The sequence below is a fragment of the Rutilus rutilus genome, assembly GCF_951802725.1.
Source record: "Rutilus rutilus genome assembly, chromosome: 10".
NCBI lineage: Eukaryota > Metazoa > Chordata > Actinopteri > Cypriniformes > Leuciscidae > Rutilus > Rutilus rutilus.
The window spans coordinates 2,754,677-2,768,978 of NC_140215.1; the positions used below are offsets into that span (position 1 = coordinate 2,754,677).

Here is a 14,302-nt window from a genome sequence, read left to right on the forward strand (position 1 = left end):
AGATCAGAACAGAAGGGGGGTTAAGCAAATGTTGTTTAGAGTTGTTTGGGCCAATCCATGTACCCGAGGGGGGTAGCACCTGGTTTCTTGGGATATCGTAAAGAGATATCAGCCAGAGAGATACAGGATTATCCTAAGTTCTCAATCTTTCTCATTAAACCAATGACTGCAATGAAATTAAGACCATTTTACCAATCGCACTGCGACACTTAAAATGATACCAAACATGAAAAGGAAAAACAACATATTCACAAGATACACCATATGTGTTATATAGACATTCTTAATGAACTTTCAGTGCCTTGAGGAGGGAGAGGGGGGATGAGTTGAAGTCAAACAAGGGGACAAGGAGATAAGTTTGGGCAGGACAAGGTTCTGTGCTCTGTCTTTGCTATCTGCTGTCCAGGGTGCATTTTATGGCTTTATTGCAGGGTGCGTTTTGTTGTAGCAAGGAAAATCAGTTCTTACAAACTCTACTGGATAAAGTCACGTGTTGTTGCTCTTCAGCCTCCAGAAGTGATAAACATGCTGGCCGCCAGTCCTGGGAGAGACAGCTGGAGCTCGCGGTGGCCTGGAACCGGGTCGACATCGCAGAGAGTGAGATCTTCACCGAGGAGAGCCAGTGGACGGTGGGTATTACGAGAATTACAGAGACATTACAAAAAATAACAATAGTTGATCATCTGGAAACTTTTGCACATGCCACATTGAAATAATGTTAATAATGCATCAAGAATGTTCATTGCACAGGTTGTGCCCCTATTATGCTATTTTAAAGGTTCCTAATTTAGTTTTGGAGTCTCCTTTAGGTTTACATGCATCCAAGGTCAAAAACACTTTAATTTTCTCAGAATATACATTGCAGCATCACTTCTTTCCTCACAGTGTCTGAAATAGTTTGATCAAGGGTCCGGTTTCTCTAAACCACTCCTTTATATGAGTATACTCTGCTCTGATTGGTCAAACGGCTCAGTCTGTTGTGATTGGTCTACTCTGATCTGATTGGTCAAACGGCTCAGTCTGTTGTGATTGGTCTACTCTGCTCTGATTGGTCAGACTGCCCAGTCTGGGCTGCGTTCAGCCCCGACAAAACGTTGCACAACGTTTTTTAAACAGAAACGGTGATGCGTTGAACACACTGTTCTGATGACGCAAGAGTTGCAACTATGGCAGCTGAGAAGGCCATTCTTTGTGTTCTTTGTGAAGAATTTTCGGAGCCTGATGAAGTCGGTATAAATATGTGTTTAATACTACAAAATATGCCCGATGTCACAGTTACTGCACTTGCCGCCCAGAACAAAAGAGAACATCCCAATCGAGTGAAGGGATTTGTGGAAACTGAAACTGAAGCACACATCTTACCTAATTCAGACTAAAACACATCTATTTAGCCTCACATACTGACTTTATTTGTAGTTCATACTGTTTTAATACCCTGTATTTTCTTTCTCATTTTTAGGAAAAGCACTTAATTACCATTGTTTATTTCTATACCAATACACTTGCAATGAAGCTAAAAATATAAACAACTACATCATTATGTTGATATCCTATATTTTTTATAATAAAACTTACGACAAACATGTCTTCTAATATCCTCAGTTGTTGCGTATACCGAGCTGCATCAAACACATTTGTAAATTACTTTCCTTGAACCCATTGTGCGAGTTCACTTTAATGCGCGTGCTTTATATACATGTCGCTGCTGATTGGACTGCAGTTCTGACACACCCACCAAACAAGAGAAAACGTATCTCAAACCCCGTTGCACACCGGTGCACGCCGTTTCAAGGGAACATGACTTTCAACCCGGAAACCATAGCAAAACGTTGCGCACCGTTTTGAACTTGAACGTGCCCCTGGTGTGATTGGTCTACTCTGCTCTGATTGGTCAGATGGCCCAATCTGTTGTGATTGGTCTACTCTGCTCTGATTGGTCAGACGGCCCAGTCTGTTGTGATTGGTCTTCTCTGCTCTGATTGGTCAGACGGCCCAATCTGTTGTGATTGGTCTACTCTGCTCTGATTGGTCAGATGGCCCAGTCTGTTGTGATTGGTCTACTCTGCTCTGATTGGTCAGATGGCCCAGTCTGTTGTGATTGGTCTACTCTGCTCTGATTGGTCAGATGGCCCAGTCTGTTGTGATTGGTCTACTCTGCTCTGATTGGTCAGATGGCCCAGTCTGTTGTGATTGGTCTACTCTGCTCTGATTGGTCAGACGGCCCAGTCTGTTGTGATTGGTCTACTTTTGTTCTGATTGGTCAGATGGCCCAGTCTGTTGTGATTGGTTGGCCACTTACAGCATGTGTTGGAAACAAAACAGCCATTACCATATCTGAATTTCTCCTCTGGATCTTCCTCACCATTTGATACACAGTGATACGAACAGTAATGATGGCGTCGGTTTTACCGTATCAATTCCAGCGTGAGTCCTCATACTTTTGCAATGAAAACAGCATCTTCTCGATATGTCAACAACACAAACCAAAGTCAAAGTAGACGGTGTTTGCGTGCAGCCAATGAAGACCATAGGCATGCAAATTTTTTACAAACATAAGTAGCTTCAGCAGGAAGTGAGACTGTAATTACTGACGACTCATTTCAGGCAGTTCAGAACCGATTCTTTCTTTCAGGAGACAAAAACTCCATCTACCTGCACTTTGATCTTTGAAACTTTGCAGACCTTTTACATTCAAAGAGCTATATTACACACTACACATCCAAAAAAAGCATAATAGGGGCACTTTAACGTCTTTTCACTTGTTATTTGGTCAGGGGTTCACAAACTTTTGCATGCAACTCATTATTTAAAGAAAAACTATGTTCATTTAGTGCCTGTGGGAGTCTCATTGAATGTTTATTATGTTGGGTTTGTCATGATTTGTTGATATCATTCCCGTCTCAGTCCTGTGATCTGCATCCGGCCATGTTTTCTGCGCTGGTGGGCGACAAACCTGAGTTTGTGCGGCTTTTGCTGGAGAATGGAGTGTGTGTGCATAAGTTTCTCGAAAAAGAGGAGACTCTCTGTCAGCTCTACACACGTCTGCCCACCTGCTTCTTCCGGTGCAAGCTTGCAAAACAGGTCCAAGGTGGCAAAATGATTTCCTTGAATCCCGTGTCTGAAGAAGTGCGCCACCTGCTGGGGAGTTTTACTCAACCATTATACGTCTCTTCAGGCTCAGAGGAAATCAAAGATGATGTCTGTGATGTCTGTTTAACGGCAAGTTTAAGACAGAAAACACTTCAGCAACAAAGACAGAGGGAAAAAAGTACAGTACAGTGTTATTTTAGCATTATTTATATACTATTATAGTATGTATCAACATTTTTTTTGTTTTTTTTGTTTATGTAATTTTGTCATTTTTATCAGCTTTTTTATATTTACAGCAGTAAACATTTGAAGTGGATCAAAACCTTTCATCAAAGTTATACATGAATTTTGAACAATACCCCGTTCTTGTCTTAGGACAACTTTGATGAACTTTTTTGATCCTCTTCAAATGTTGACTACTGTATATTTACATTTAATTTATATTTATTCAGTTTTAGGTTTTGTAATTTTAGTACTTCAACCTATTTTGAATTGATAACGATAAGAAACTGGGTTGTTAATTGGCGTGGAAACATTGTTACAATGCAAACAATCTCAAAAATCCTAAAGTAGGCTTCTTTTCTTTATACAAAATATCACTTAATAATACTTATTTTTGAGGTGAGGGCATGTTTTTGAAATGCTTTGTGAGAATCATCAAACTATAAAGCTTTAATCCTAGTTTTACTGTAATGTGAAGAGTCTGGCTGTTTTATTCACTGAAGCGCTGCCTCTCTCAGGTGCCGTGCAAAGGCCCGATGGATCTGCCGTGTTCTGGGGAAGACCCGACGGTTTGGGACCCGAGACGGGATCTCTTCCTCTGGGCTGTTGTACAGAATAACAGAGAACTGGCAGAGATCGGCTGGGAGCAGGTACAGCACTGGCTAGAGACAAACTCTTGGCTTGAGCTTTATATTCACCTGTTTTCTGCTTCAATTTGGTGATAGAAGCTGATATTTTGCTGAAGCTGTGAAATACATATAATATTAAATGTATAAATCTTAAATCTTTAAATAAAATTAGTACTCTACTCTTTGGAAAATGTATTATTATTATTTTATTATTATTTATTGAAATGTACTACTATTATAGTATTTATTGATTTTAAAAGAGCTTTTATTTTCCTATTTTCGTAATTTTGTTATGTGCTTTTGTCATGTTTATGCATTTTATTTTTTTATCCTTCTAATATTGCTTATATTTTTTATATTTCTATTCTTTGATTTATTTTTATTGTAGTTTTAGTCATTTTAATTCTTCTTATACTTATTTCAGTTTGTTTTTAATCAAGGACATTTCTAAGGATTTCATCTTATAATTGTAGTTTATCCTAGTAATTATTATTATTTATTTATTTATTTATTAACTTGGTTCTGATGGATCAACATTGTTGCCTCTGTCATATGAAGTTTCATACTCATTTGAGAGCCAGTGCGGAATTTAAAGTGAATTATTTTGTTATTGTTTATACAGATTATATTTTAGGTTTTTAAGTGTCCAATAACCAAAACACACAACCAATTTTGAACTGTTTTATTTTTTATTGTTTTTATTATTTTTTATTATTGTTTTTTGACACAATAATACATAATCTTTAGACTATAGAAGAACAATTAAAACTAAATTATATAATAATAATTATAACAATTGCATTGTTATTCCTCTTGACCATTCATTTTATTGAATTATTTGTTTTGATTGTTCATGTAATTAAACTGGTTCAAAAACAGCAGCAACAAAAAACAATTCACTGATTTGAATCGCTGTGTGTAATTGTACGTCTTGTAATCATAGTATTTTGTTAAAGGCTTCTGTTCAGACTTTTTTAACTACATTATATCAATGAGAGTGTTTTCTATTTTTTTTAGTTTGCATAAATGCATTCATTCAAATGTTGTTTTGTTACAGGTAAATACTGATCTGATTGCATGAATAAATCAGATAATCTGATTCTGTATTTAAATAGCATGAGAGTAGTTGCAGTTTAAAGATTCAGAAATGTGTGTGTGTGTGTGTGTGAATGTGTGTGTTGTTTCTGTAGTGCAGAGACTGTATCGCAGCCGCTCTGGCCGCCAGTAAGATCTTGAGGAAACTGGCGCAGGAGAGCAGCGAGGATGATAGCGAAGAGGCAAAAGAAATGAGAGAACTGGCCAACCACTATGAGAAACAAGCCATCGGTATGATTTCAGATTCATTCTTTATTGTCCTTAATAGAGGAAATTTGTTGTCACAGACTGTACCAGGAGCAACATGTGTATAGCACCCAGCAACCTTAAGTTTATCAAGCGACGAGAATACTTTGTGCGCAAAAAACAAACAAAAATAACTTTCGTCATTTCTTTTCGTCAGAACGTAGGCTCACTATTTCCGGAATCACATGCATCACACACATGACCAGCGTCAGCCAATAGTGAGCCTCCGTTCTGACGTACAACCCAGAAGCGCTCCGCTGTTACACTACGTCAACTCACTCAGAGAAACACCGAAGTAAAACAAAAGTTGAATAAAGTAATAATTTTTTTTTGGCGCACAAAAAGTATTCTCGTCGCTTGAGAAACTTAAGGTTGAGCCACTGTAGTCACTTGGACTATTTTAACGATGTCTTTACTAACTTTTCTATATCTATTTCGATTTTGATTACCTAGAAGCCTATGAAGGAGTGAGACAGCTCTCAGATTTCATAAAAAATATCTTAATTTGTGTTCCGAAGATGAACGAAAGTCTTACGGGGTTGGATTTTTGGGTGAACTAACCCTTTAACCCTGTGTGTGTGACCTCAGGTGTCTTCAGCGAGTGTCACAGCTGGGATGCCCAGCGAGCGCAGAGACTCCTGATCCGCATGTCTCCGTCGTGGGGCAGAAGCACATGTCTGTGGCTCGCTCTCGAGGCCGATGATAAAAGCTTCGTCGCTCACTCAGGAGTGCAGGTGAACAAACCCAGCGGCATATTCAGAAATATCTATGGCTTATCTGTCTTAGCTTATTATACTCTGAAAGGAGAAAGTACTTCAACATTGAAAAAATGTCACCTTGGATATAAAACGTAGGCTATTGATTTTAATGACTGATATCTATTTTTTTTTTTTTAAGTGTTAAAGGGATAGTTCACTTTGAAATTAATTTTTGATATGTTTTAGCTTACCTCAAGGGCATCCAAGATGTAGGTGTCTTTGTTTCCGCAGTAGTTTCAATTTTGATATTTTTAGGTCAAACCGTTCTTGTCTGTCAGTCATATAATGCATGTCGATGGTCACTGTCTCAAAACACAAGCACAGAGTCCAAATTAAAACAATTCCCCATCGTCCAAATGAAACAATTCCCCATCATAAGTACACATTAATGGCCTAAGACACGAAACGAGCGGTTTGTGTGAGAAAACGAACAGTATTTATATCGTTGTTATCTCTTGAAAACAGCACACGTCCAAATGATCTGACGGCGCGGGCGGGTATAGATATACACTAGATGTCGCCTTCGCTACCAAACCGTAGCCAAGGCGACATCTATGTATATATCTATACCCGCCCGCGCCGTCAGATCATTTGGACGTATATATATTGTTTTGTATTCTTAATGATTGCAAATTATTAGTATTATACACATTTTTGTTTTTGTGATATTTTATATTGTTATATTATATTTAGATAACTGTCACAGATTCAGTCACACCGTCACAGCCCAAATCATCACCCAATCACCAGGACCCTCCCACTCGTTCACAATCACCAGATTACTGACTTGTGCACCTGTACTCCCTCATCAACACTGCTATATATTCACTGCTTACCATCACACTCCTTACCCGTCTACTTACCTGTGATTCGTCTCGTCAAGCTTCCAGTCTTCTGTCCGTCTTCCATCCATCATCCTCCTGATCCAGATCTCCTGTCTTCTTGTTCACTCGTCACCTGCACAGAGAATCCACTTCAGTCGTCACCAGCTTAGTCACCATCATCAGTCAACAAGTCACCATCCTCTCACCATCGTCTGGTTCCTGCTGTTTCACACCACTCTGCTCAATAAACACTGTTTTCACTATAACACCTGTCTGTCTCCTTCTGTGTTGTGACAATAACAATAAAAAGTAGTTTTTATGATTGCAAATATGTCATGTCTATTAGTCAAGCTTAAAATGCTACATGTTTTTCGCATGAGAATGTATGGGTGGGTAAGTAATTAATGTGCAATAGGAGTTACTTTTCCTGTGAAAACTGTTATTTTTGGTGTTATTCCTTCAAACCAACTATACTAGCAGTTTATCTATATATGGCTCATCACTGATAGCTCAGGTCTCATCGAGTGTCTCTGTCAGGCCCTGCTCACTCAGATCTGGTGTGGAGAGCTGTCAGTGGAGAATCCACACTGGAAGATTCTTCTGTGCATGATCTTCCCTCCTCTGATATACACCAAGTTCCTGATCTTCAGGTAAAAACTTTCGGTCCCACTTTGTATTAAGGTTAGGGACAGGTGTGTGTGGTTATGGGTAGGTTTAAGGGTGGGTTAAGGTGTAAGGGAAGGCTATTACATAAATTAATTACAGCTGTAATTACATGCAGGTCATTTTTAAATATAATATGTAAAAACATGTAAGTACACAATTAGTCCATTGTTTCAAATGATTAATTTCAATGTAAGTATGTAGTAGTTAAAGCTTCTTAATATAAAGTGGGACCAAACTTTCTAATTGAATGTTGAAAACTAACCTTTTGTGTTGTCAGGTCTGAAATCATGTCTATGAGTCATTACATGCACACACCATCAGATGGCAGCATTGCAGTCTCAATGATTACACTGCTTATAGCACTTTTACCACAAACACTGACTTTTAATGACTCTTAATAAATGTTTTAACCCTTATTGTTGAAATGAACCCTCGCAGACGTGATGAGGACATCCAGAGACAGGCCGAGAGAACGAAGATGGAGGAGGCTAGAAACCCAGAGGCCGAGAGAAAGGAGGAGGAGGCTGGAAACTCAGATGCCAAGATCAAACGCCATTTACAGTTAGTTGAGTTACAAACATCTACAGGCCACATTCACACCGCAAAGATGTAGGAGTGACAAGTGAATGCCCTAAATAACTGCATCAAACTAATGTTAGCATTATGCAACTTAATTATGTTCAATATGCATAGCCATTTAAAAAAATATTTGTGTTTTTTTAACACCGTAATGGATAATCTTTAGACTATTAAAGAACAATTATTCATTATGAATATTACATAGATATTATTTGTATTATTACATCTATGTAATAGTTATTATTGTTATAATTACATAACCAATATGCAGACCCTGTTTCTCTTACGAGAGGTTCTCTCGTACTGCGTAAGTCTTACGCTAGGGGAAAATCTCCTTTCCGCGAGATACTGAAGCCAAAAAATTATCCTTAATTTTGAAATAATGTAAAACGCGTTGTGGCAGCATGCAGACACAGGCGAGACTGTTTGCGCGCCTATTGGCTGCCCTGCGGCAACTGCAGCAGCCTATCGACAAGGCCCTATTGAGACGGGCGTGGCCTAGGGCTATAAATGTAGCTTTGAGAGGCTAGCTCACTGATTTTTCATCTCTTCAGCGGAGCTCACGCATCGCTGGATCCTGAGAGAAGAAGCCGCGCCGTTGAGAAATCCTTTCAGCGGGACGAGCCTTGCATCTGGAGTCGCTGGCCGCACCACCTTCAGCTGCCGTTCCTGCTACGCTATCCGGCGTTATATCCTTTTACTGCATAGTGTGTGTTCGCCGCCGCGACTCACACTCCTTCTCTAAAAGAGCAGAGCGTCTTTTTAAAGATGTCTCGTTCCTTCTGTGGCTCGTGCCGAGCCCCACTCAGCGACGGGGACCGCCATGTCATCTGCGTTTCCTGCCTGGGTGAAGGACATGCAGCTCTCGCGCTCGCCGACGGCAGATGCCCTCACTGCGAGCTACTGCCCATGGCGACTCTGAGGACTCGCCTGGCAGCCTTCCACGAGACTGCACTCCCCGCTGTGATGCCGCGCCGTAAAAAGCGCCGTGCTCAGCGGGTCCCTGAGCCTCCTCCCATCGAGAAAAGCTCGCCGGTTCGCCCGCCAGCTTCGCCGCCTGCTTCGCCTGAGTCTCTCAACCCCGGACAGTGGTCGCCGTTGGCCGCCGCTTCCGCTGGAGATGACGAAGAAGAAGCGGTAGTTATCGAGGAGGACAGCTGCTCTATCCTGGCATCAGGCAGTGAGGATTGGTCGAGCTCTGTGGATCTCGCCCCTTCTTCTGCCCGCGAGCCATCAGGAAAAAGGGCCAGTATTGAAGCTGAGCTGACGCGTCTGCTCACACAGGCCACAGAGAGCCTCGGCCTCGAGTGGTCAGCGCCCAACGAACCTGCACGCAACCGGCTGGACGGTTGTTTCCTGCAGGGGGACCGCATTTCGACGCCTTCAAGACCCACCCCGTTTCTTCCTGAGCTTCACGAAGAACTCGCAAAGTCTTGGAGCGCCCCCTTCTCGGCCAGGTTATGTACCTCTGCCTCAGCAGCATTTTCCGTGGTGGACGGTGCTAAAGGCAGAGGATACCTCGCTCTTCCTCTGGTGGAAGACGCAGTAGCAGCCCATTTTTGCCCGCCCTCTGCTGAACGACGCGCTAAGACGGCGCTACCATCAAAAGCCTGCCGCGTTACATCAGCCCTGCACAGTCGCGCTTATACCGCCGCTGGACAGGCCGCATCAGCGCTGCACACTATGGCCACACTCCAGATATTCCAGGCCAACCTTCTCCAAAAACTGGACGAGGAAGGCGTGGAAGCTATCAGCGTGCCGGATCTGAGGAGTGCTACTGATCTCGCACTCCGCGCTACAAAATCCGCTGCACAGGCCGTAGGGCGGAACATGGCCTCTCTCACCGTTGCTGAGTGACACCTTTGGCTGACGCTCTCTGAGATGCCGGACTCGGAGCACTCTGCGTTCCTCGATACCCCCATCTCTTCTGCTGGCCTTTTTGGATCGTCCGTCAAAGATTTCGCGGACAGATTCGCTGAGGTACAAAAGACGTCGCAGGCCATGAAGCACTTTCTGCCGAAGCGCTCTAGCTCCGCAACGGGCCGCTCTAAACAAGCCGTCTGCTCGGAGCTCGCAGCCGCAGCCTCCGCTTCCTGCCACCGCCTCACAGCGTCGACAGGCCCGGGACCCGAGACCGCGCTCTCGCTCTGCTGGACGCCGCCCCCCTCCGTGTGGGCCCCGGCTGAAGATTGAGATAAAGCCCGAGGCCTCAAAGTCTTCCTAGCCCGCCTAGGAAAACGACGGTGTTCAAGTCCCGCTGCGGCCGGACTTCCACCAAAACTTCTCGCTCGTCCAGTTCCATTACATGCGACTGTTCCAGTGTATTCTGCAGTAAACAAGTCGGTTACACTGCCCGCTTGCCTGCACACAAACGCCGTTTTTACGGCGACCCAGATAAATCCCATAAAGAGTATTTTTTCTGGTGTTCCGGCCACGGCCGATGGTGTTATGAGTGTAGTAAAAATGGCCAGTGCCCATTCCTACACACAGACACAGCCCGCCCCACAGGGCTCGCGCACATAAAATCGACTGCGCCGACTGCGCACATAAAATCGACATGTCGATTGCGCACTAAATGTAGTGAACGTGCCCACGTCCCAGTGCCCACAAACACTACACACTGCATGTCTCTCGGTTTCCGTAAAAACGAAACCAACACACATACAGTCAGCTCAGACCGACGGTGTTTTCAGTGCAAATGTGCCCGCTGTCTCGCACCCACATTCACTCACAGACATGACGAATCCCTCGGTTTCCCCCACGCTCGCCGTCTCTCAGCTACCCGCCGTGAGAGAGTCGAGCGCGGGCGGACTGCCCGCTGTTATCAGCACACCCCCCGCCTCGAACGCTGCAAGTGCGGTGTCTATATTACAGCATACCGAAGCTCTCCGACCGCCACTTTGTCACGGCCAGAGCCCAGATTTCATTCAACCCCTGGCTATCCATGCAAATGCGTGGGCAAAGCTTCCCGGGGTATCAGAATGGGTGCTGAACATTATAGAAAGAGGCTATTCGCTACAGTTCGCTCGATGCCCCCGCCGTTGCGCGGCGCGAATCGAAACCACGGTAGAAAAGGAAGTAGCACATCTACTTCGTGCCGAAATTGCGAAACTGTTGAGCAAAGGGGCAATAGAGCCTTTATCTCAGCTCAGAGCGAAGGGGGGCTATACAGCAGATATTTTCTGGTTCCGAAAAAAGACGGGGGTCTCAGACCCATTCTAGATCTAAGACAGCTGAACAAAGCGCTTTCAAAACGCCGGTTCAGAATGCTCACGACCAAGAAAATCCTCTCGCATATTCGCCAGGGGGACTGGTTTGTGTCAATAGATCTGAAGGACGCTTATTTCCAAATACAAATAGCGTCACATCACAGGCGATTTTTGAGATTCGCCTTCGAGGGCCAGGCATATCAATACACAGTCCTACCGTTTGGCCTGTCCCTAGCACCCCGTACATTCACGATGTGCATGGACGCAGCCCTCGCTCCCCTGAAACTTCGGGGAATGCGAGTTTTGAACTACTTGGACGATTGGCTGGTTCTAGCTCAGTCACACTCAGAGCTCATAGAACACAGAACCATGTTACTCGAGCATCTCGAGAATCTGGGTCTCGAAGTCAATTGGGCGAAAAGTTCACTGTCTCCCAGCCAGAGAATATCTTTTCTGGGCACAGAACTGGACTCGCTGTCCATGACAGCGCAACTATCGCCGCAGCGCAGACTGGTTATTCAGCGCATGACGGAAACCCTCCGCCCCGGCGCTATAGTCCCGCTCAAAAAGTCCTGCCCTGACTGTATAAAACATCATCAGTATAACTGCTCCTTATAGGATGTTATATTATTATAGGAATGATGCTATTCTAGCCACTCTTTCCTGGACTCTCTGTGAGTCCCTTATGATCATGTACTATATGAGCCCGGGCACTTGCCCTTGGGACTTTGGTGTGGGATCATTAGCATGCACGGCGTTTTACACTGTGTTCCCCTAGCGTAAGACTTACACAGTACGAGAGAACCTCTCGTAAGAGAACGTACTCGGTTACTAACGTAACCTCGGTTCTCTCTAGAGAGGGAACGAGTACTGCGTATCTTGCCGTGCCTGCACACGCTCTGGTTCGCTCCGGCGATGAAAAACCAGTGAGCTAGCCTCTCGAAGCTACATTTATAGCCCTAGGCCACGCCCGTCTCGGCGCGAAGTGCCCCCATTGGAGCTGACGTCATGATAGGGCCTTGTCGATAGGCTGCTGCAGTTGCCGCAGGGCAGCCAATAGGCGCGCGAGCCGTCTCGCCTGTGTCTGCATGCTGCCGCAACGCGTTTTACATTATTTCAAAATTAAGGATAATTTTTTGGCTTCAGTATCTCACGGAAAAGAGATTTTCCCCTAGCGTAAGACTTACGCAGTACTCGTTCCCTCTCTAGAGAGAACCGAGGTTACGTTAGTAACCGAGTACGTTTTAATTATTTTATTTTTTGACACTATAATAAATACAATTTTGACTATTAAAGAACAATTATTCATTATGAATGTTACGTAAATGTATTATTATATAATATATATTGTACTATTATTATAATTATAAATAATTTAATCTAAATTATTGCATCAAACTTATGTTAGCATTACACAATTTATTTTTTCTGTTTAAGTGTTCAATATCTTTAGTTGGTCTTAGTTGTATTTTTTGACACAATACATCATTTTTAGACTATTAAAGAACAATTATTCTATATATATATATATATATATATATATATATATATATATATATATATATATATATATATAATTAAGTATAAAGTGTATTATAATTCATATATACTGTGTGTATATATATATATATATATATATATATATATATATATATATATAAAAAGATTAATCCTTATTAAAGTTACAAAAGAAATATATTCTTGAACGTATTACTTTTGTAACTTTAATAAGGATTCATCTTATGACTAGACTACAGTGTATGCAGTGTTTTTGTTTTTACGTTTGATTTATTCAATTTCTAATCCTGAAAATAACTATTTAATTTGTATATTTGCTCTATTGTATTTATTTGTGCTATTCCTTGTAGTTTGATTATTTGGTCTTATTTTCTTTATTTTTATTTGACAGTAGTCCTTTTTTCCCTGAACTGTTGCCCGACGTCAGCATCTATATTAGAAACATAAAACAGTCTATGCCTGAATAATGAAGGAATATTATTGTTGTCAGGCGGAGAACAGAGAACCCAAGAGCGAAGTGCAGGTAAATAAAGTCTCTTTAATATAACCAAGGTAATTGGCCACAATACGGGCAAAAGGCAGTTCAACAGAAATATTCTTCAGCAGCAGGGTAACTGGGCAAAGCACAGGTTAAGCGAACATAGAGCCATCAATGAGAAAAGGCTTCACCAAATAGGGTTCCGACAGGACTCAGACAGGACTTGACAAAGTCGGAGAGAAATAGGAATCTCAGACATCAGCTTGATACGAAGTAATCTCGCAAGATAGCAGACAGAGAGAAGGCTAGCCTAGAAGTAGCAAACATAATCAAGAGGAAATGGAGGACAGGTGTGAGAAGATCAGCGCAAATGCTGGTAATAATGAGGAACAGCTGAAGTAGAGAAAGCACGTGAGGAAATATGTGTGTGTGTGTATGTGTGTGTGTGTGTGTGTGTGTGTGTGTGTGTGTGTGTGTGTGTGTGTGTGTGTGTGTGTGTGTGTGTGTGTGTGTGTGTGTGTGTGTGTGTGTGTGTGTGTGTGTGTGTGTGTGTGTGTGTGTGTGTGTGTGTGTGTGTGTGTGTGTGTGTGTGTGTGTGTGTGTGTGTGTGTGTGTGTGTGTGTGTGTGTGTGTGTGTGTGTGTGACTAAATAGGAGAGAGAGAAACCTGGTTAATGACAATTGTCCCCCAGACAGAAGCCTCTGAACTGTCTGTCACGTCTGACGAGTCTCTACACGTCTCCTCAAGTGAAGTTTTACTGGAACATCGTCTCGTATTTTGGCTTCCTGTGGCTCTTTGCTGTGGTGCTCATGATCGATTTTCAGAAATTTCCATCGTGGAGAGAACTTCTGCTCTATGTGTGGCTCACCTCGCTGGTGTGTGAGGAGGTTAGACAGGTGAGGCGCACACACACACACACACACTTTCTATGTTTTTTGAAGGAATTCTCTTCTGCTCACCAAGGCTGCATTTATGTTATAAAAAATAC

General features: G+C 42.7%; 1 protein-coding gene across 1 annotated transcript in view; it reads left to right on the forward strand.

The window, feature by feature from the left end:
• LOC311297937 (transient receptor potential cation channel subfamily M member 2-like) overlaps nucleotides 1-14,302 on the forward strand; it is a gene marked incomplete at its 5' end in the record, with an annotated part of 106,425 nt that overhangs the window by 64,530 nt on the left and 27,593 nt on the right. Inside the window, 9 exons of the mRNA XM_084420428.1 lie at nucleotides 508-629; nucleotides 2,905-3,219; nucleotides 3,831-3,962; nucleotides 5,132-5,267; nucleotides 5,871-6,016; nucleotides 7,402-7,514; nucleotides 7,969-8,091; nucleotides 13,327-13,359; nucleotides 14,006-14,210. Coding sequence (XP_084276554.1) covers nucleotides 508-629; nucleotides 2,905-3,219; nucleotides 3,831-3,962; nucleotides 5,132-5,267; nucleotides 5,871-6,016; nucleotides 7,402-7,514; nucleotides 7,969-8,091; nucleotides 13,327-13,359; nucleotides 14,006-14,210 — 1,325 coding nt within the window. The remainder of the gene's footprint in view (nucleotides 1-507; nucleotides 630-2,904; nucleotides 3,220-3,830; nucleotides 3,963-5,131; nucleotides 5,268-5,870; nucleotides 6,017-7,401; nucleotides 7,515-7,968; nucleotides 8,092-13,326; nucleotides 13,360-14,005; nucleotides 14,211-14,302) is intronic.